At 38.6% G+C, this 23,064-nt stretch overlaps 2 protein-coding genes across 8 annotated transcripts in view; both read right to left on the reverse strand.

The window, feature by feature from the left end:
• The window catches only part of LOC106092631 (transcription factor HNF-4 homolog), a 139,937-nt gene extending 139,886 nt beyond the window's left edge, over positions 1-51 (reverse strand). The window contains exon 1 of the mRNA XM_059364524.1: positions 37-51. The gene's annotated coding sequence lies outside the window, so the exon portion shown is untranslated. The remainder of the gene's footprint in view (positions 1-36) is intronic.
• A 4,510-nt stretch (positions 52-4,561) lies between these two features.
• Positions 4,562-23,064, reverse strand: part of LOC106081078 (uncharacterized) — a 131,467-nt gene continuing 112,964 nt past the window's right edge. For 6 of the 7 annotated variants that reach the window (XM_059364309.1, XM_059364308.1, XM_013242794.2 and 3 more), the window contains 8 exons: positions 14,846-14,952; positions 14,660-14,771; positions 9,152-9,530; positions 8,856-9,070; positions 8,627-8,785; positions 7,188-7,699; positions 5,182-6,176; positions 4,562-5,120 (listed from right to left, as the gene is read on the reverse strand). In XM_059364309.1, coding sequence (XP_059220292.1) covers positions 4,965-5,120; positions 5,182-6,176; positions 7,188-7,699; positions 8,627-8,785; positions 8,856-9,070; positions 9,152-9,530; positions 14,660-14,771; positions 14,846-14,952 — 2,635 coding nt within the window. In that variant the 3' untranslated portion in view covers positions 4,562-4,964. Of the gene's footprint in view, positions 5,121-5,181; positions 6,177-7,187; positions 7,700-8,626; positions 8,786-8,855; positions 9,071-9,151; positions 9,531-14,659; positions 14,772-14,845; positions 14,953-15,054; positions 15,624-23,064 lie in introns of those variants that run through there. The other variant, XM_013242797.2, reaches the window with a different exon arrangement.

Raw genomic sequence — 23,064 nt, forward strand, 5'->3', positions numbered from 1 at the left:
ACGAAAAACGGAAAATCTCGCGGCGCACTTACTCACCGAAAAACACAATACCAACGTCAATGGCTGCCTGGCCTACTGGTTGATGTCTTGCTAATTTATCGTAGTTTTTTTAAGCTTTGTACTCTCTCTTTCTCTCTCCACAAAACACAACATGCGGGTCTTGTCAACGAGAGAGGTGGAAAGTGTTGGCGGGTTGGGTATGTAAGAGTTTGCCTAAGAGAGCCCAGTGCCTAAATGTAACTGACAAGTGTTGGATATGAAAAGCTTTCACATGTTGTCTTTTTCTAACAGCCATTGACTAAACTAAAATAGTTTTTAAAAGAGCTGTGAACTGATCTCTAAAGTAGAGAGAGGGAGAGAAAACTACAATCATTTTGGTCATTTAGGTATGCCATGCAGTGATATGTTAATGAAAGTAAATCAAAATTAGCGTAGAAAATTCATTTAATTTGGGCAATATGGGAATTAAATGAAAGGTATTGACAAGATTCATAATATGAAATTTTATTTATCATATGGGTGGTGAAAAGGTTGAACCCTCTATCTGCACATTCTTGCTACCGAATGAAAGATATTTACGAGTAAAAAAATTGTAAGCGGGATTAAAATTGTTATATCCATCATCGAATAACGGTGTAGGTAGGTATATTCATTTTGTCTTTTCGTTTGTAACATATTAAAAGGTTTCTTTTCGACCCTATTACATACCCTCATATTTTCCCATGGACATTCCATTAAGGAACAGGGACTTTTTCTCTGAAACTTTGCACACACACACAATTTTGTCTAACCTAGGCAACTTAAGTTCGAAAATGAGCTATATCAGACTATATATGATATAGATTTAGGGACATAAACCCACAAAAAGTTCAATTTAATTGCCCATTTCGCCGAAGTATGGAACAGTGGGTTGCATTTGACCACTCGGCATCTGTGCCAAATACAGTCCACATATTGCCATCTGGAAGATCATGCTACACAGTTGGATCAAAACTAGAGGACAGAGTGAGCCTGGGGGTCTACATTGAAAACCCAGGGACTGAGGTCTCTTTTAGACTGCCTTACCATAATACGGTCTTGCAGGCGGAGATCTGGGCGATCATGGGATGTGTGATGTAAAATGCAAATTTGCCCATGAACATTCCATTGAGGAACAGTGGCAAACTTCTCACCTATCAATGAGTGATATCCGATTCAATTTTTTTTATGATAGGGACCCTCCTTTTTATAGTCGAACGAAGTCCGAACGGCGTGCTGCAGTTCGACATACCTTTGGGGAAAAGTTTTAACATAGCGCCATAAGCGGACATGCTAACCTCTGCGCTACGGTGGCCTTCAATAAAGGTACCCTGAATAAGGGTACTAAAACTATCCTTTCCCACGAAAAAGGACTTTAAAACTACCCTTTCCAGTGGAAATGGTCCTTAGGCCACTTCGTAAGGCAAAGGGTACTTCCCGTAACCTTTCCCCGTGGGAAAATGTTATTAGACTGCCCTTTCCCACGGAAAAGAGTATTTAGGCTAACCTTTCTCATGCAAAAGGGTACTAAAACTATCTCTTCCCGTGAAAAGGGGTACTTAGGCTACCCAATCCCAGGGAAAAGGGTACATGGGAAACCCTATCCTATGGAAACTGTTACTTAGGGTTCTTTTTCCCATGGATAAGGGTACTAAAACTATCGTTTTCCATGGATAAGGGTACTATACTACACATTGCATGGAGAATGGTACTATAGGGTACTTGGGCTACCCAATCCCAGGAAAAAGAGTATTTGGGAAAAACTATCCTATGGAAAATGTTATTTAGGGTTCTTTTTCCCATGGATAAGGGTACTAAAACTATCTTTTCCCATGGAAAAGGGTACTTAGGCTTCCCTTTCCCGTGGATAACATAAACTAAAACTACAGTTTCCCATGGAATAGAGCATAAACATTAGCCTTTCCCATGAAGAGTACTTAAATTACCCTTTCCCATGAAAAAGAAGAGTAAACCCACTATTTCCATGCTAAAAGGGTACTAAAATTACCTCTTCCTTCGAAAAGGGTACAAAAGTCACCTTTGCCTTTGTTTAGGGTAGTCCTAAACTTTTTTCGTCGACTGTAGTCCAGCGGACCAAATCATATAAACATACACACACGCACATGTACGTGTGCGGGCGGCCGCTGGCTACAGGTGCTTTGTTGTTAGCCTTAAAAAGGGTACTTTAATTACCTTTTTTTTGGCAAAGGGTGCTAAAACTACCCTTTCCTTTGGAAAAAGGATATTTAAACTATCTTTTTCTTTGGCAAGGGTACTAAAGCTAACCTTTTCCTTGAAAAAGGGTACTATCACTACATTTCCCTTAGAAAACTGGTACTTAACCTACCCTCTTCCTTGGAAAGGGGTACTAAAAGTAAAGTTTCTATGGAAAATGGTACTAAAACTACTCTTTACTTGGAAAAGGCTACTAAAACTACACTTTTTCCTGGAAAAGGTCGGTAAAACTACACTTGTTCTTGCAGTAAGTTATTTAAACTACCCTTTCCATTGAAAAAGGGTACCAAAGCTACCCTTTCCCTTAGAAAAGAGTACTAAAGCTACCCTTTCCCTTGGAAAAGGGTACCACAGTAACCCTTTCCCTTAGAAAAGGTTCCCAAACCTAACCTTTCCCTAAGACACGGCACCAAACGTTACCTTTCCCTTAGAAACGGATATCAAACCTAACCTTTACCCGGTAAAAGAGTACTTAAACTACCCTTTTCCTGGAAAAAGAATAATTAAACTATCTTTCGCTGGAAAACAAAAATTAAACAACCCTTTCGCTTGAACAAGGGTTTTAAAACTACCCTTTCTCTTGAAAAAAGGGTACTAAAGCTACACCTTGCCTTGAAAAGGGAACTAAAAATTCAGGGTACAAACACTACCATGGAAAAGAGTACAAACGTTATCCTTTCTCATGCAAAAGAGTAGTAAAACTTCCCCTTTCCATGCAAAAAGGGTATTTAAATTACCCTTTTCTTGAAAAGGTAACTAAAACAACCCTCTTCCTTTGGAAAGGGTACAAATTACCGTTTGTCTTGAAAAGGGTACTTAAATTACCCTTTGTCTTGAAAAAGGTTGATAAAATTACCCTTTACATAGGAAAAGGGTACTAAAACTTGCCTCATTCCCCGAAAAAGGGTAGTTAAACTACCCTTCTTCTTGGAAAAGGTACTAAATCTATCCTTTTCCCTGGATAAAGATGCTAAAATTACCCTTTCCCTTGGAAAAGCGTACTAAATCTAACCTTTCCTTTATTAAAAGATACTTTAACTAGCCTTACTCTTTTAAGTACCTGCAGGTACTCTACACCCACGCCACTAGGATGGTTAACATCAAGATTCTGTCAGAGCTAATAGCTTTTCTATGATTTCGACACGACTTTGTCCATAAGTAACTCTGGCATCCGGCAACCTTTGGTAGATTTCTCACTTTTCTTCGCTATTTATCTCTTATCATTGGCTTGCTGCTAGGATAAGGGGATCATTATTCGACAATGCCAGATTAATAAAGCATCTTTCCAAAATTCTTAGATAGGACATCTTCGTTTATGCTGCAGAAAGCGAAGTCCTGAAATTATATGACAATGGACGGCTGGTTGATGAGAGATTTCCCAATTGGTCACAGCTACTTGGCACCAGAGTTGGCAATCCCATAGCAGCCGGCTGTACGTACCGGATTGGGCCGAAAGAGTCTTTCATTGGCAAGAGCTGCCGACTAAGTGTAAAACACACTGCTACAACAACAACAACCAAAGTCGGAGTTGCAGTTTTTGAGACGCTTTATTCCAATAGATTTATATCCAATAGACCTTGGGAAAGGCAATCACTTGCAACTACCAAAGGCGGATTTATAAAGGTGGTCTCACACGAACAGCCAGGTTTGACGGTACTAAGATGACAGATTTTTGTTTGCATTCTCCTTGTTGTTATCTTCTTTCTCGCATATTCTCTGCTCATGTACGCACATGTATACACACACGCACAAAAATTTCTTTGCGTGTGTTGGCAAAAGTACGATCAGCTTGATGACAAGATGGCAGATTGCACCATATGATTTGTGGTTGTTGTACAAATGAGACCACCTTTAATTGTTTCGCCGTGGCACTACTACCAAGCTGACGGCTTTGACAGGCAACTTGGTCGAATGGAATGAAATAGAACCTTACTATTCACATTGAGGTTTGTTCTGCGGTCAGAGACTACGATCGAGGGTGATCATTGTTTGCCATGTCGTAAGGTTCTTTAGGTATGCACTGATTATCGTAATGAGAGGCGAACTTGTACGGGAACTTATAATTATGGGTGGGGCGTCATCGCTTATAGAACATAACGGGGAGACGCGTTTCCTTTTTTCTGAGTCTCTTTGGTTTTATCAAGGTTAGAATGGTAAGCGTTGAACGGTGCCGGGATAAAGAGCTATCGAGAGTTTTAGGGCGATAACAAGGGGCATAGAGATAGAGGCGAAAATAACTGTTTGATATCCCGAAAGCTTCTGCATACCTTGTCTTAATATTCACCAAAAAAAATTTTTTTGTTGCATATTTTTAGGATTAAATTATTATTTTTTTTTATTATTATCGTTATTTTATCTTATGTTAATGCATTGAATTTGAATGTGTTGATCTTAAACATTATTAGCATTTCCTAAATTTAACTAAATCTTTACTATACACTGTGGTCAATTTGAATAGGATAGAGATAAAGGAGGCTGTGGGAAAGGCAATTTGCGTCAAGAAATATATGGTCCAAAACATAAAAGAAACTCTTAACTTATGAAGGGAGGTAAAAACGAATTTGCTGCAAATCTAGGGGCTTAGGAGTGAAGCTTAAAGAGCTGTCAGGTTTAAAGGGTTCTTAACTAATATTTACAAAAAAATAAAATAAAATCCAGCATTTAAAAATGTCAAAGTCAACTTGCTGAGGGGGTTGCCCCACAATGGCTTTCTATTCATAACGTCGTGAATTGTAAGATTGAATTTTTTCCACAGTACACTCCAAAGCTGCCTTAATATCATGGAAAACGGGTACACCTTGACGCTTGGCCAAATCAATCAAATAGGAACGGCCACGATTGTAATCCTTAATGGCGGTGGGAGTGAGCTGGAAAATAAACAAAAAATTAAAAACAAAATCTTTTTTTTATTTTTCAATTTCAACTCACCTTCTCATTGCCTATAACACAATCCTCGGGCAACATCTGCACCGCCAATACCACATTGTACATGAGACCTATGCAATGAGCTGCTAATGTCATGGGTGCCAGAGAGCGTGTTTCATTGGTGATAACAAATAATAGGACTCGACTTGAGTCGAGCAATAGGGGATTGAAGAGATTCGTTCGTACTGGCGACAAAGTCCAACTCAGAGATTCCTCAGCTATGGTCAGCTCTTCCACGGTCTCCTCATTGGTCGTCTTGTTGGCCCCGCTGTTGGTGCGACATTTCCGGCGGGTACGCATGAAATTGGCCGCCGTCGATTTAGGCTGACGGCTGCGCACCCTCCAATTGGGCCCTGAGGATTTGTTATTATCGTCCTCCTCTGCCACCGCAGGTTTATCGGGCAAATCCAATAGACTGGGATTTAGACTCTCATGCAAAGCGGGTAAATGAAATGAAATGCCTTTGGATTTCAAATAGGGTATGGCTAATTCCTGACGCCATTTGGTACGCAAATAACAGCTGCCACCCAAATAGACCTCACGGAAGTCGGGAGCCGCCGCTGTGGCGTAACCCATCAAAGGGTCACAACAATTAATGGAATTTATAGAACTACTGCTAGAGAATACCGAATCGTTGGAGTCACTCTCCTCTTCATGTGTGGCTGTTGTTTGAGTGGCCGTATCCACCACCTGCAAAGCTGCTAAAACAGCGGCCGCCGCCGGCATCTGTGGTTGTATGGTTTGCGTGGTGGTTACCTCGGTAGTCTCTATGGTCTCCACATTCACCAGCACATGCTGCTTGGGTTTGCCCATTTGCGCTTGAGAGCGTGAACGCAATGGCTCCGTGGGTTGTGGTGAAGAGGTTCCACTATCACGACTGCGGGTAAGAAAATCATGAGAGTTTGGCAGGCGTTCCTCACTGCTGGGAACGCTAGTGTTGCTAGAGGTGCGCGAAATGTTTTTGCTTGTGAAATATGTAATGGCAAATGTATCTTCACCTGAAAAAGCGAGAAAAAAAAATTAAATATAAGAAAGAGGCAAAACATTTTCAAATTTTCAAGCGAACTCACGAACTTTTTTCCATACGAAAAAAGGTTCTCACGAACTTTTTTCCATACGAAAAAAGGTTCTCACGAACTTTTTTCCATACGAAAAAAGGTTCTCACGAACTTTTTTCCATACGAAAAAAGGCTCTCACGAACTTTTTTCTATACGGAAAAAAGGTTCTCACGAACTTTTTTCCATACGAAAAAAAATTCTCACGAACTTTTTTCCATACGAAAAAAAATTCTCACGAACTTTTTTCCATACGAAAAAAAATTCTCACGAACTTTTTTCCATACGAAAAAAAATTCTCACGAACTTTTTTCCATACGAAAAAAAATTCTCACGAACTTTTTTCCATACGAAAAAAAATTCTCACGAACTTTTTTCCATACGAAAATACGAAAAAAGGTTCTCACGAACTTTTTTCTATACGGAAAAAAGGTTCTCACGAACTTTTTTCTATACGGAAAAAAGGTTCTCACGAACTTTTTTCTATACGGAAAAAAGGTTCTCACGAACTTTTTTCTATACGGAAAAAAGGTTCTCACGAACTTTTTTCTATACGGAAAAAAGGTTCTCACGAACTTTTTTCTATACGGAAAAAAGGTTCTCACGAACTTTTTTCTATACGGAAAAAAGGTTCTCACGAACTTTTTTCTATACGGAAAAAAGGTTCTCACGAACTTTTTTCTATACGGAAAAAAGGTTCTCACGAACTTTTTTCTATACGGAAAAAAGGTTCTCACGAACTTTTTTCTATACGGAAAAAAGGTTCTCACGAACTTTTTTCTATACGGAAAAAAGGTTCTCACGAACTTTTTTCTATACGGAAAAAAGGTTCTCACGAACTTTTTTCTATACGGAAAAAAGGTTCTCACGAACTTTTTTCTATACGGAAAAAAGGTTCTCACTTTGTGTGTTTGTTCTTGTTAGTATTTTTTCTTTTTTTTTAATATGCTCACCTTGCAAATTTGCGAGATATACCGGTGGAGGTGGCACATTGGTACCTTTGATTGGTGATATACAACCGCTCTCATGTATTTCTTGTTGCAATACCGACAAATAGGCCGATATTACACAGAAGAGATTAAAATCAATTTGTTCGCCATGGGCCGATGCATTGAACGATGAATTATTGCCACCACTCTGCACATTGTCACTTTGAGAGAAGGTGGCATTTTGAGCACACGAAGATGATGATGTCGATGTTGATGTCAATGATGATGATGACGATGAGTTATCGTTAAAGTTTGTACTACTAGTATTGATGTTGTTGCTGTTGCTGTTACATTTGATGCTGTTGTCATTGTCCAAAGCCAGTAGAGCTTCACGTTGAGCGGCAATGATTTTTTGTAAATTATCCAAATTAACTAAGCTTGGGGCATAGCCCAAATACAAGAGAGCACGTTGACACTGTTCAACAGTGATGAGTTCATACACGGGATTGACACGGTCAAAAGCACCGCGTATAACACTAAAAATGAAAAGAGAGAGAGAAAGAGAGATTAGAAAGAGAAATATAAAAAAATTAAAAAAAAGTGTGGTAAGTTGAAAATTTGAGTTACTATGCTCGAAGAAACTCTTTGGGACATTTTCTCCTTAAGTAGATGGTCATGATATTCCAACAGAAGTAGTTTGGGAACCATCCAATTATTTTCATTTTTGAGAACCTTTGCTCACCTTTTTCTTTGAGTTTGAGGAAAATGTGGTAAGTTGAAAATTTTAGTTACTATGCCGAAGAAACTCTTTTGGAAATTATCTCCTTATGTAGATGATCATGATATCCAGAAAAAGTTTGGGGACCATCCAATTTTTTTCAACTTTGAGCACCTTTGCTCGAGTTTTTCTTTGAGTTTGAGAAACTTTTAAAAACGTGGTAAGTTGAAAATTTGAGTTACTATGCTCGAAGAAACTCTTTAGGACCTTTCTCCTTATGTAGATGGCTATGAAATCCGGAAAAAGTTTGGGGACCATCCATTTTTTTTAACTTTGAGCACCTTTGCTCCCATTGTTCTTTGAGAACCTTGGTTCGTTTTTTTTTAATTTTTTTTACTTACACTTAAATTGAAGCTATATTCGAAGGAGGATCTCTAAAACCGGCTAAAATTTGCTTGGTACACTGTAGACCTGAGGAAAAAGTTTGGGGACCATCTAACATTTTTCAACTTTGAGCACCTTTGCTCGACTTTTTCTTTGAGTTTGAAGAACTTTTAAAAACTTGGAAATTTGAGTTACTATGCTCGAAGAAACTCTTTAGGACCCTTCTCCTTATGTAGATGGTCATGAAATCCGGAAAAAGTTTGGGGACCATCCATTTTTTTTTAACTTTGAGCACCTTTGCTGCCATTGTTCTTTGAGGAACTTGGTTTATTTTTTTTCTTTTTTATTTTTTTTTACTTACACTAAAATTGAAGCTATATTCGAAGGAGGATCTCTAAAACCGGCTAAAATTTCCTTGGTACGCTGTAGACCTGAGGGTATATTATTGAGCACTGGCAAACCACGACGGGTAACCAGTTCGCGTAAGATTAATTGATTGCGCGTTAGATCGATATACTCTCTGCAAGAAAAACAGAAACGAAAAAACAGTTAAGAAGCTTAAACACTCTCCTATAGCTATTAAAACTTACTGCTGAGATATATGTTCATTGAGTATACTTTGGTTAGGCCTGTAAGGATGCAGGACCAGCACCAGCTGCTTGCAGTTTTGACCCGCTATATGTGCCGCCTCAATGGCACCAGCAGACGCGCGTGTTTCTGAATCCATAACAAAGAATAACACTCGCGCTTTCTCCTTAGCACGATGCTCAAGTTCAATGAGATCTGGCGTCCAATCGGAAACTTGCTATAAATAGACAACAAAAAAAAAAAAAAAAAAAATTTTTTAAAATTTCCTTTTTATTTAAATTTTCCATTGTTTACTCACTGGATTATAAAATGAAATGCCGGACTCTTTTAGAGCAGGTATGGCAACATCAGCTCGCCAGGTTGTGGGATTGCAAGAGCCTCCTAAGAATACCTCTACGGGAGCTGATGTTGGCTCTCCTGGCTTTTGTTCATGTTGTTTCTTATTGCAGTCCTCTACACTGCTTAAAGATTTTGTGCTGCGCAGTTCACTTCCTGGAAAAGTGCAATTTAAGCTTGTCGTTGTTGTTGTTGTGTTCTTCGTCTTGTGCTCATTATCATTATCAGCAGTAGCTGTTGCAGCAACAGCAGCTCCTCCAGCAAAATTATCATCATGCAGTGAGCTAAGTATATGGGATTTGTCACAATAGCCCGGCGAAGTGGAACCAAATGAAGAAGTGCTGAAAAAGAAGAAGAGAAAAAAAATTGAAAAATGTGTCAAATATGAGTCTATTTATAAGAAAGGTGGAAAGGGAAAGCCTTTGAAGAAAAACAAGCAAACCAAATTAGGTCAACATATCTCATGTTTCATAGGGAGAAATACCTTTACAAAGCAAAGCAACAACACATAAAAATATGCTATGTTTGGCCGGGCCATAACCTTGTAATCCACCACCAGAAGATTGCAGGGCATAACTGTACTTTAAGTACGAAATTTCAGCCAAATAAGGACATAATTTAAGCTTCTAGAAGCCATAGAAGACTAATCGAGAGATATATAATAGAGTTGCGTGACTGACTGATTATCGCCCAAACGGCTAGAATCATGAAATGTTGGTCTACACGGGATAAGGCTGAATTTGGTGATATTCGTACGTTTAGGTACTAAAAAGTACCAAAAAGTACGTTTCCAGCGCGAACGGAAAGGGCTAGAATTATGTTCTTGAACCAGAGCTCTGAATTTTAAAACTTAGGTACACTATGGCAACCTTAATTGGGTGACTATAAGAAATTTTTGGAAATTTGTATATTGAGGTACTAAAAATAGTAACAAAAAGGTACGAAATGGGTGAACTTTGTAATTTTGCACCAGATGTCTTTTAAGTCAAATTTTAAAATTTCACCTATATAAATCTGCCCAGTACAGGGTTGGGGAATCAGGAGACGACTCCGCAGTTGTTGGTGACTTGCCTGAGGAACTATTGACCAGATCGCTTAAGTCTGGCGGATTGCAGGCGACTGAAAATCCCCCTGCCACAATCGAGACAGGAGGGGATGGCATCGATACGGCACCCACAAGCCCTGTGTGGGTGGGTCACAAAGTTGGACTGGGCTCAAAGTGCTCGCCAGCGGAGAAGCACGAAACTCAGAAAGTACTTTTCCAGCAGCAGTTAGTGAAGAATCTAAGGAGAAATCGTCCACACCGCAAGTGCCCAATGTCCTGAGGAAGAGTGGTTCCACAACTTTCTTACCTGCCCCTGGATGCGTACGGAAGCTCATCATGGCAAGTTCTACCGAATCTTGTGAGTATGAACTTCTGGTGGAGTAGACGAGGCTAACACAGCAGTGGTGGAAGTTCTGAATCCTGACTATGGTCCGGTTTCTACAGATAAAGTTGGCTCGACGGTAGGAACTAGAAGGCATCTTCCTTCTTCTGTTCCTGTGGTATCACAATGGACGAAAACGTCTAAGTAAGTCTGATGGCAGACTGCCACTTAAACCTAACCTAACAGAGGGGAAAACCAGACACCAGTGATAATTTTTGATTGATTTTTAAGATTTTGGCGTAATGATGAGGTCAGTAAAAACCTTTTTACACGTTTTGATATACAGTTAGGGAGATACAGACATTTTAAGTTATTCAAAATGGAGTTTATTAATACCTAGGATGGAGAAAATTTAGATATAGTCTTGCCGTTGTTTGAAATACCTCCAAATATCCACCTATGATATTCTCGTAGCATACAAATTCTTGACTACTTTGACAAACTTGCAATCGGAGGTCACCTTAACGCAGAGCTTAGCGTGTTCGCCTATGACGCTGAACGCCTGGGTTCAAATCCTGGCGAGAAAATCTGAACGGATTTTAAGCGGTGTTTATCCCCTTCTAATGCCATGTAAAAACTTCTCCACAAAGAAAACTTCTCTCAAACGGTGAGACTTTTCCCCAAACAAATGGTAAGGATTGGGACAGTAAGTTCCCTAATGTCCTCTCCACATGGCCAGTAGTTAGCCTACCTAGCCAGAACTATCCTGTTTTGGTACCCCGTGACTCTTCTAGACTCCAAAATCGTTCCCATCTCATTTCCACTTTTCCTCAGTATCCGTCTCGTTCTGTCCCCTCCCAGGTATTCGGTCCGAAACCTCAACAAATCCCCATGCGGGAATTTTCAGCGAAATCGGTCAACAATTGCGCCCTCTAGAGGCTCCAGAAGTCATCTCGAGAGCTCGTTCTATATGGGAGCCATAACAGGTTGTTGATCGACTTGGATTAAAATTGTCACGGATGTTGGATAACTGCGATCTCTAGGAGCTCAGAAAGTCTTCTAGGGAGGTCGTTTAATAAGGGACTTCTCCCGTCCATTGCTACATTCGTGTAGTAGGTGCAAAGCCTCTGCAGTTATGAAAGTGGCAATTATAAAAAACCGTCTAAAATTTCAGTGAAATCGGATGATAATTCCGCCCTCTAGGGGCTCAAAAATTCAAATCAGGAGATCGATAATGTTCTCATAGATCGACTTATGCCATGACGTTATGTCCATTAAGCCTGTTGTAACGTTTATACTGTGCACTTTCTCTTCATTGCGGTCCACCATACTCCCCCCTCTAGCTGGCAACATTTGTGAGGTACTATGGCATGTAAAACTTCCCTTCAAAGAGGTGTCACACTGCGGCAGGCCGATCGGACTCGGCTATGAAAAGAAGGCTCTTTATCATTGTGCTTAAACTTGAATCGGGCAGCTCTCATAGATATGTGAGAACTCTGTCCCTGTTCCTTACCAGAGTGTTCATGGGAAAATTTGTATTTGCAAGGCTAACCAAAGGACGTCAACACACAACGGAAAACCAGACATCACTGATAATTCTCCCTTGCTTTTTAAGATTTTGGCGAAACGTTGAGGTCAGTAAAAACCTTTTTTCACTTTTTGATATATAATTAAGGAGATACAGACATTGTAAGTTATTCAATATGGAGTTTATAAATACCTAGGCTGGAGACAATTTTTATATAGTCCTGCCGTTTGAAACACCTCCAAAATTGCTATCTACGACACTATATTCTGGTAGTATAAAAATTCTTGACTACTCTGATAATCTTGCAATGTCTGTCTGTATCACCATCACCACTTTCAGTTCTGCTACTCTCTCTCGCTCCCTCACTCTCTCTCCTTCTATTGAATTCTTGACTGCTTTGATAATCTTGCAATGTCCGCCAGTATCACCACCGCCACTCTCAGTTCTTCTACTCTCTCTCGCTCTCTCACTCTCCCTCGGTCTCTCTCCTTCTATTGAATCCTTGACTGCTTTGACATTCTTGCAATATCCGCCAGTATCACCACCGCCACTCTCAGTTCTTCTACTCTCTCTCGCTCTCTCACTCTCTCTCGCCCTCTCACTCCCTCTCGCTCTCTCACTCTCTCTAGCTCTCTCTCTCCTTCTACTCAATTTTTGACTGCTTTGACATTCTTGCATTATCCGCCAATATCACCACCGCCACTCTCAGTTCTTCTACTCTCTCGCTCTATCACTCTATCTCTCGCTCTCTCTCCTTCTATTGAATTCTTGACTGCTTTGAAAATCTTGCAATGTCCGCCAGTATCACCACCGTCACATTCAGTTCTTCTACTCTCTCTCTCTCTCTCACTCGCTCCCTCTCCTTCTATTGAATTCTTGACTGCTTTGACAATCTTGCAATGTGCGCCAGTATCACCATTGTCACTCTCAGTTCTTCTACTCTCTCGCTCTCTCACTCTCTCTTGCTCTCTCACTCTCTCTCGACCTCTCTCCTTCTATTGAATTCTTGACTGCTTGACAATCTTGCAATGTCCGCCAGTATCACCACCGCCGCTCTCAGTTCTTCTACTCTCTCTCGCTCTCTCACTCTCTCTTGATCTCTCTCTCTCTCTCTCTCCTTCTATTGAATTCTTGACTGCTTGACAATCTTGCAATGTCCGCCAGTATCACCACCGCCACTCTCAGTTCTTCTACTCTCTCTCGCTCTCTCACTCTCTCTTGCTCTCTCACTCTCCCTCGGTCTCTCTCCTTCTATTGAATTCTTGACTGCTTTGACAATCTTGCAATATCCGCCAGTATCACCACCGCCACTCTCAGTTCTTCTACTCTCTCTCGATCTCTCACTCTCTTTCGCTCTCTCACTCTCTCTCTCCTTCTATTGAATTCTTGACTGCTTTGACAATCTTACAATATCCGCCAGTATCACCAACGCCACTCTCAGTTCTTCTACTCTTTCACTCTCTCTCTCTCTCTCGCTCTCCTTCTATTGAATTCTTGACTGCTTTGACAATCTTGCAATGTCCGCCAGTATCACCACCGCCACTCTCAGTTCTTCTACTCTCTCTCGCTCTCTCACTCTCTCTCCTTGTATTGAATTCTTGACTGCTTTGACAATCTTGCAATGTCCGCCAGTATCACCACCGCCACTCTCAGTTCTTCTACTCTCTCTCGCTCTCTCTCACTCTCTCTCCTTCTATTGAATTCTTGACTGCTTTGACAATCTTTGACAAGTATCACCACCGCCACTCTCAGTTCTTCTACTCTCTCTCGCTCTCTCTCACTCTCTCTCCTTCTATTGAATTCTTGACTGCTTTGACAATCTTGCAATGTTCGCCATTATCACCACCGCCACTCTCAGTTCTTCTTCTCTCTCTCTCACTCTCTCTCCTTCCATTGATTTCTTGACTGCTTTTACAATCTTTCAATGTCCGCCCGTATCACCACCGAACACTCTCTTCTTGTTCTCTTTCTCTCTCTCTCTCTCTTACCCTCTATTGAAAGTTCTTTATCATTGAGCTAAGGTTTGGTAGGTCAGTTTCCCTTATTCTACAATGCAAAAGCTTGATAGAGAGGTCTCGTAGTTATCTACATACATACATATACATACATACATACGTACTACAAATCATCACCACCACCTCAGTTGTTTTACTCTCTCTCTCTCTCCTTCTATTGAATTCTTAACTGCTTTGACAATCTTTCAATGTCTGCCCTTATCACCACCGCCACACTCACTTCTTATTCTCTCTCTTTCTCTCTCTTTCTTTCTCTCTCTTTCTTTCTCTCTCTTTCTTTCTCTCTCTTTCTTTCTCTCTTTTTCTTTCTCTCTCTTTCTTTCTCTCTCTTTCATTCTCTCTTTTTCTTTCTCTCTCTTCCTTTCTCTCTCTTTCTTTCTCTCTCTTTCTTTCTCTCTTTTTCTTTCTCTCTTTTTCTTTCTCTCTCTTTCTTTCTCTCTCTCTCTCTCTCTCTCTCTTTCTTTCTATTGTAAGTTCTCTATCATTGAGCTAAGGTTTGGTAGGTCGGTTTCGCTTATTCCACAATACAATGCAAAAGCTTGGAGAGTTTGTCTACATACCGAAATCTTTTTAAATCTGCAGCCAAAACACAAAATTCTCCAAATGTCAGGCCATTCGATTGGCGGCTGCCTTTGCGGGCCAACAATTTAGCGGTTTGTAGCATATCGCTAACTGAAAGATATCAAGAGACACAATGATTAGGAGAGGTACTTCATCAAAAATATATGAAAGAGAATTTTACTCACTCTGTTTGTCATTTGGATGAAAACTTAGTTCGTGAAATAGCTCTTGGGTACGATCGGCAGGTACAACATTGCATCTTGCTTTGGCACGCCAGGCAGCTAAGACCTCACTGTAAAGAAGTAGAAAAAAGAAAGAAAATTAAATTAGTTTACGATTTAATAAAGGTTTGGAGAAATTTAAAGAAAATCTAGCTTTTTATTTTCTTTTCCACCTTAAAAACTTTCGAGTTTCCTCTATTTCCTCTGCATCACTTGTGCTACTGCCCTGCACCAAGTTTGAATTCATTTTGAGGCGAAAGGTGAATGCTTTGGCATCTATGGCCATATAGCAAACGCTTGTTAGAAATAAAAACAGGCAGCAACATTTCAACAATTGCATCATTGCGGCCGGCCAACATACACACAACACTCTTGCTGGGGCTCTTAAAAGTTACGCCAACATGCAGCAATAGCAGCAGCCAGAGTTTAAACAACAATTTGGCCTTTCTTGGCGTTTCTTGGTAGTTTTTTTTTTTTCGGTTCCACCAAACAAACGCCCAATATTCTCCGCTGTAGACCAATAAATTTTGTAGCCAACAAATATGTAACATGAAATCATCAACGATTTTGCAATCGCTACAATCCCCCAAACAAGAAACACTTCAGCCCAGCAGACACTCAAGTCCCGGGGAGAGGTTTTCCAACTTATGATGGCTGGCGGAGGTTTAAAAATTCCACATCCGTTTATGGTGGCTTTGAGCAACAAACAACAACAGCACGAAGAAATGGCGCTGCAATTTCATTGATATTGGGAAATTTCCAAAAAACGAAAAAAAAAAACAGAAAAACAAACAATTAACGAATTGTGAATGAAAAATCTCTGCCTTAGGTGAAACTTTTCACAGCAACAGCACCACCATAGATAGTAGCGGCTATGGTCTTCACACCTCGGTAATCTCAAAAAGCTGAATGCGAATAAAATCAAAAAATTTCATTCGCTATGATGTGACTGTAAAAGTATTTTCTACGCTAGAGGAATGACCTTTGGGGGAATACGTTGATGACTGCCTTTGGCAGATTTGAAATATTTCCAATATTGTGTGGTGATGCTGTGTAGGCAGGCTGGCAGGCAGGCAGGCAGGCAGGCATGTATTAATGAGCTGATAATGGGAGGGCAATTTAATATGAAGAAGTTGTTGATGATTTCAAATTCCTATCAGTCTAATTGACGTCTCTACAACTTAGAAATATGAATTTTGAAAGAAAAAATTGTTTTTTGGGTGTGAAGATTCATAAATGAAGGCAAAAGGTCAACAATTAAATTAGAAAAAAAACACAAAAAATATAAAAAATGAAAATTTTAAACAATAAAAATTACGAAAAAATATAAAAAATAAATCAAGAAAAAAGAAGTTTTTTTTTCTAATTTTATAGAATACTACCCGACCGGTCCCGCTCCGCTGCGCCTTCTTTAACTATCTAATAACTTTTTAGGGTGGGAACACACAACGGGAAGGTGTTCTTTAGTATTTTCTTCTTCAATGTCCTCACAGCTTCTGCAAAAGTCGTTGCTGGCAACCTTCAGTCTGTCAGCATGTTTTCCGATTAGACAGTGACCTGTCATAGCGCTGAACGCCTGCATTGGAATCCTGACGAGAACATTGCGCAAAATTTAAGGTTATCCCCTCTTAATGATGGCGACGTTTGCGAAGTACCCCAAAGCGGTGTCGCACTGCGGCATGCCGTTCGGATTAGGCTATAAAAAAGGTCCCTTATCATTGATAAACTCAACTTGAATCGGAAATCACTCATTGATGTGGCAGAAGTATGCCCCAGCCTTGTTCATGGGCAAATTTTTACTCTACTCTTGAGTCCTATCTATATTACCGTTTTGGTAAATATTTCCGGTTCAGGGGGTTTTTCGGGGGTACCCAACCCCGGGGCCACCCCGGCCACCCAGACATTTGGCCATTAAAGTAAATATAAGATTCATACTCTACTTACAAAAACATTTCATATGAGCCCCATAATTGCATGATCGGTTGATAAGTTCTGGGTGGGGTGGACCTCAGGGTTTATCCCGAAAATGAGTATCTACTTCCCGAAAATCAAACAATTTTCACCCCAAATAGCTTCTATATATAGGTAGGTGTTTTGAGGTGGGTCGGCTCTCCAAACTCATTGCTGTTCAATTGGATATCAAATTCGTTTTTCTTCTCTCAAACTTTGTTTTTGGTGACTGTAAGAGTGCAAAAAAAAATTCGAACGAATCACATTCCCAATCTCCGAAATCTGGTGCTTTTGAAAATTTGGGTTATAAGAAGTTCTTTTTTAGTGGAGGGATGGCACCTCAGACATTTCGACTCAAATATGGATATCAAATTTATGCTCCACTCCCAAATTCCTTTTATTCTAACACCATATTGCACTGGTCGGTAAGTATGAAACGTTTGAAGGGTGTTTTGTTGCTAGGGCGGCCACCGGCACTTTGCCCTTAAAATAGATATCAAATTCGTTCTTTACTCCCAAATACCATTGATTTGAACTCCATATTGCCATAATCGGAAATGAAGTTCAGTTTAGTGGGTGCTTTAGGACGTACCTCCAAACACTTCGCTCCAAAATTGGATATCAAATTCGTTTTCTACTCTCAAATACCTTTCATTTGAGTCCCATATGGGTCAATCAACCTATTTGAATTAGTTTTGGAAGAAAAAGCGCCACCTAGACTTGAAAGCAAAATTAAATGTCATATTCGTAATCTACTCCCAAATACCTTTCATTTGAGTCCCATATAGACATGGTCGGCTAATATGCCCATTTGGCGGCAATTGGGGGTGGGGCGGCCTCCCATTACTTGGACCTTATTTTATATGCCATATTTATAATCTACTACCGAATACTTTTCATTTGAGTCCCATATTGTTATAATGGGTCAATTAACCTTGAATTATTTTTGGAAGGAAAAGCGCCACCTAAACTTGAACTCAAATTTTAATGTCATCTTCGTAATCTGCTCCCAAATACCTTTCATTTGAGTCCCATATACACATGGCCGGCTAATATGCCCTTTTGGGGGTATTTAGGGGTAGAGCGACCTTCCATTACTTAGACCAATTTTTTTATTTTTTATGTCATTTTTGTAATCTACTGTCGAATACTTTTCATTTGAGACCCATATTGACATGAATGTCGAATATATCTGTTTAGAGGAGATTTTGGGTTGGGGCGTCACGCTGCGTACTTGGACCCAAATTTTTTAACGATATTCGTTTTTTAGTCTCCAATACCTTTCATTTGATACCCATATTGTGCCTATCAGTTCTGTTTTGGTTTTGGTGTTTTTGGGGTAAGGGGCGAGATCGCCCCCATCCGATATCTACAAATTATATAGCTTATAATTCTTTCCAGACAAACCTACACAATTGGTTCAGACGTTTTTGATTCTAGGGAACAAACCGAGACCCAGTTATGATGGGTCGTATGCTCATTTGAGGCGTTTGTGGAGGGCGAGGTGCCCCCTATACCGCAATCTGATTTTTTATGCCAGATTCGTAATCTACTCCCGAATACCTTTCATTTGAGCCCCATATTGATATGAACGTTCAATTTGTCTGCTTTCAGAAGTTTTCGGGTTAGGGCGACTTCTTGGGTATTTGAACCCAAATTTTAATAACATATTCGTATTCTTCTCTTCAAAGCCTTTCATTTGATACTCATATTGTCATTATCGGTCCACTTTAGATTTTGGGTGGTGTTTTTGGGGTAACAAGGGAGGGTCCTTCCCCTTCCGATATCAACCAACTATAAAGCCTATTCCTTCTCCTTGGCCATATACGTTACCTACTCCCGAATACCTTTCATTTGAGTCCCATATTGTCATGATCTTCCCATAAAACCTATTTTAGCGGATTGTGGGGCTGGGGAGTCCCCCAGTTACTTAGACCCAATTTTTATTATGAAATTAGTATTCTACTCTTGAATACCTTTCATTTGAATCCCATATTGTTCCGATCGGTACACTTTTATTTTTTTGTAGTACGTTAGGGACAAGGGGGAGAGCCCGCCTCTCTTCCGGTATCGTAATCTACTAATGAATATCTTTCATTTGAGCCCCATATTGATATGAATGTTCAATTTGTCTGCTTGAAGTATTTTAGGGTTAGGGCGACTTCTTGGATACTTGAACCCATATTTGAATAACACATTCGTATTCTACTCTTCAATACCTTTCATTTGATACCCATATTGTCCGAATCGGTCCACTTTTGATTTTGGGTGGTGTTTTTGGGGTAAGGGGAGAGGGTCCTCCCCCTTCCGATATCAACAAAATATAAAGCCTATTACTTCTCCCTGGCCATTTTCGTTATCTACTCCCGAATACCTTTCATTTGAGAACCATATTGTCATGATCTTCCACTTAAATCTATTTTAGAGGATTTTGGGGTTGGGGCGGTCCCCCCTAGTTACTTGGACCCAATTTTGAGTATGAAATTCGTATTCTACTCTTGAATACCTTTCATTTGAGTCCCATATTGTCCCGATCGGTACATTTTTATTTTAGTGTAGTATTATATAGCCTACGTTTCCTTCCAGATCAACCTACGCAATCTGTGAACATTTTAAGGTAAACGGTTGAGCCGTTTTTGAGTCTAAATGGAACAAAAAAACAAACCGACAAACAAACACAAATTCATTTTTATACCCACAACCATAGGATGGGGGTATACTAATCTCATCATTCCGTTTGTAACATCTCGAAAAATTCGCCTAAGACCACAAAGAGTATAAATATTCTTGATCGTCTTGACGTTCTGAGTCGTTCCAGCCATGTCCGTCTGTCGAAATCACAATAGAGGTCGAACGCATAAAGCTAGCTGCTTGAAATTTCGCATATATACTTAGTATTAATGTAGTTCGTTGGGGATTACAAATTGGCTATATCGGTTCAGATTTAGATACAGCTCCCATATAAACCGATCTCCCGATTTGACTTCTTGAGCCCATGGAATCCGCAATTTTTGTCCGATTTGGCTGAAATTTTGCAGAGAGTGTTCTGTTATGACTTCCAACCACTGTGCCAAGTACGGTTCAAATCGGTCTATAACCTGATATAGCCTCCATGTAACCGATCGCCTGATTTGATTTCTTGATCCACCGGAGGCCTCAAATTTTGTCCGATATGGCTGAAATTTTGCCGATAGTGTTCTGTTATGACTTTTAACAAGTGTGCTAAGTAATGTCTAAATCGGTCTATTACCTGATATAGACGGTCTATAACCTAATATATCTCCCATATAAACCGATCTCCCCATTTGACTTCTTGAGCCTCTGGATGCCGCAATTTTTGTCCGATTAGGCGTAAATTTTGCAGACAGTGTTCTGTTATGACTTCTAAGAACTGTGTCAAGTACGATCCAAATCGGTCTATAACCTGATATAGCCCCCATATATATCGATTTGACTTCTTGAGCCCCTGGAAGCCCGATTTGACTTCTTGAGCCTCTGGATGCTGCAATTTTTGTCCGATTAGGCTGAAATTTTGCATATAGTGTTCTGTTATGACTTCCAACAACTGTGTTAAGTACGGTCCAAATCGGTCTATAATATGATATAGCTCCCATGGAAACCTGTCTCTCGATCACCCTTGTCCCCTTCCTCTGATGGTGGGTTCCCAAGATTCGGCCCGGCCGAACTTAGCACTCTTTTACTTGTTCAAAGATTGTTCAAAATTGTATTCCAAAACTTTTCTAAAGAGATTTTGTAAAAATTTTGTATTGAGAAAGTTTTGGCAAAATTTTAATTTAACAATTTTTTTTTTAATTTGTTTTTTTTTTTGCTTATATTAGTATATAGTAGTTGGGGACAGTAGGAATGATTATTGTCAAGATGTGATTCTGATTCTGAATAGTACAAATTCTCTTGATTTGGGATTTTAAGAGCATTTCGTAGGAATTGTAAATATATCATTCAAAACAAATTTAATCGAATTTTGGCTCATTCCAAAATAGTAGTTGAGGACAGTAGGAATTTATATCATCAAGATGGCTGAAAATTCAAAATTCTCCTGATGTAAAAGTGATAGAGCTAATTTTTTTCTTGGGAATGTGCCTTTCTTTACCATTTTGATTGGGTTTGTGTTCATTTCAATACAGTAGTTGGGGACAGTAGGAATTGATTATTTAGACTTTATTGGGATTAGTGTTACAAATTTATGAAGGCGCTTTAGTATTGATCTTCCATAGAAGTATTGATCTTCCATAAAATTCATAAAAAGTGGAAAAATTCGTGAAATTTTAAAAACATTTTCTCAAAAAAAAAAAAACAATTCAAGTTTACTGGCTCATTTCAATATAGTAGTTGGGGACAGTAGGAATTTATCTCATCAAGATGGCTGGATAGTTTAAAATTCACCTGATATAAAATTGATAGAAAAGATTTTTGTTGAAAATGTGCCTTTCGCAACCAATTTGATTGGATTTGGAATGTAGTAGTTAGGGACAGTAGGAATTTATCTCATCAAGATAGTTCAAAATTCTCCTGATATAAAAGTGATAGAGCAGATTTTTGTTGGAAATGTGCCTTTCGTAACCAATTTGATTAGATTTGGAATATAGTAGTTGAGGACAGTAGGAATTATATATTTAGTCTTTATTGGGATTAGTGTAAAAAATTAATGAAGGATACGTTTTAGTATTGATCTTCCATAGAAGATTTGTTTTTCATAGAATTTTTTGGTGTCAAAATTTACTTTTAAAGTATTGGAAAAGTTAAAAAATAATTCATAAAAATTAGAAAAATTCATGAAATTTTATAAAAAAAAAACAATTCAAGTTTACTGGCTCATTTCATTATAGTAGTTGGGGACGGTAGGAATTTATCTCATCAAGATGGCTGAACAGTTCAAAATTCTCCTGATGTAAATTGATGGAGCTGATTTTTTTTTGGATATGTGCCTTCCGTTACCAATTTGATAGGATTTGGAATATAGTAGTTGAGGATAGTAGGAGTTCTATATTTAGTCTTTATTGGGATTAGTGTTAAAATTTTATGAAGAATACAGGCTTTTGTATTTATCTTTCATAGAAGATTTGTTTTTCATAGAATTTTTTGGTGTCAAAATTGACTTTTTAAATATTGGAAAAATTTAAAAAAAAAATCATAAAAATTGGAAAAATTCATAAAATTTTATAAAAAAAAAATCTCAAAAAAAAGCAACTCAAGTTTACTAGCTCATTTCAATATAGTAGATGGGGACAGTAGGAATTTATCTCACCAAGAAGCATGAATAATTCAAAATTCTCCTGATGGAAAATTGATGGAGCTGATTTTTTTGGAAATGTGCCTTTCGTAACCAATTTGATTAGATTTGGAATATAGTAGTTGAGGACAGTAGGAATTCTACATTCAGTCTTTATTGGGATTAGTGTTAAAATTTATGAAGAATACGCTTTAGTATTGATTTTCCATAGAAGATTTGTTTTTCATAGAATTTTTTGGGGTCAAAATTTACTTTTTAAGTATTGGAAAATTTAAAAAAAAAAAATCATAAAAATTGGAAAAATTCATGAAATTTTATAAAAAACAAAAACAATTCAAGTTTACTGGCTCTTTTCATTATAGAAGTTGGGGACAGTAGGAATTCTATATTTAGTCTTAATTTTATGAAGAATACAGGCTTTTGTATTTATCTTTCATAGAAGATGTTTTTCATAGAATTTTTGGGGCCAAAAATTTACTTTTTAAAGTTTGGAAAAATTAAAAAAAAATTATAAAATTCATAAAAATTGGAAAAATTCATAAAATTTTATAAAAAAAAATTCAAGTTTACTGGCTCATTTCAATATAGTAGTTGGGGACAGTAGGAATTTATTTCATCAAGATGGCTGAATAGTTTAAAATTCTCCTGATGTAAAATTGATAGAACAGATTTCTTTTGGAAATGTGCTTTTCGCTACCAATTTGACTGTATTTATGTTCATTTCAATGTAGTAGTTGGGGACAGTAGGAATTCATTATTTAGTCTTTATTGGGATTAGTGTTAAAATTTATGAAGAATACGCTTTAGTATTGATTTTCCATAGAAGATTTGTTTTTCAAAGAAGTTTTGGTGTCAAAAATTGACTTTTTTTCAAAAATTCAAAATTTTTCAAAAATTCATAAAAATTTAAAAAAATCATAAAATTTTATAAAAAAAAATTTCTCAATAAAAAACAAATTAAAGTTTACTGCGAAATTTTTTC

The sequence above is a fragment of the Stomoxys calcitrans genome, chromosome 3 (genome assembly GCF_963082655.1).
Source record: "Stomoxys calcitrans chromosome 3, idStoCalc2.1, whole genome shotgun sequence".
NCBI classification, from domain to species: Eukaryota; Metazoa; Arthropoda; class Insecta; order Diptera; family Muscidae; genus Stomoxys; species Stomoxys calcitrans.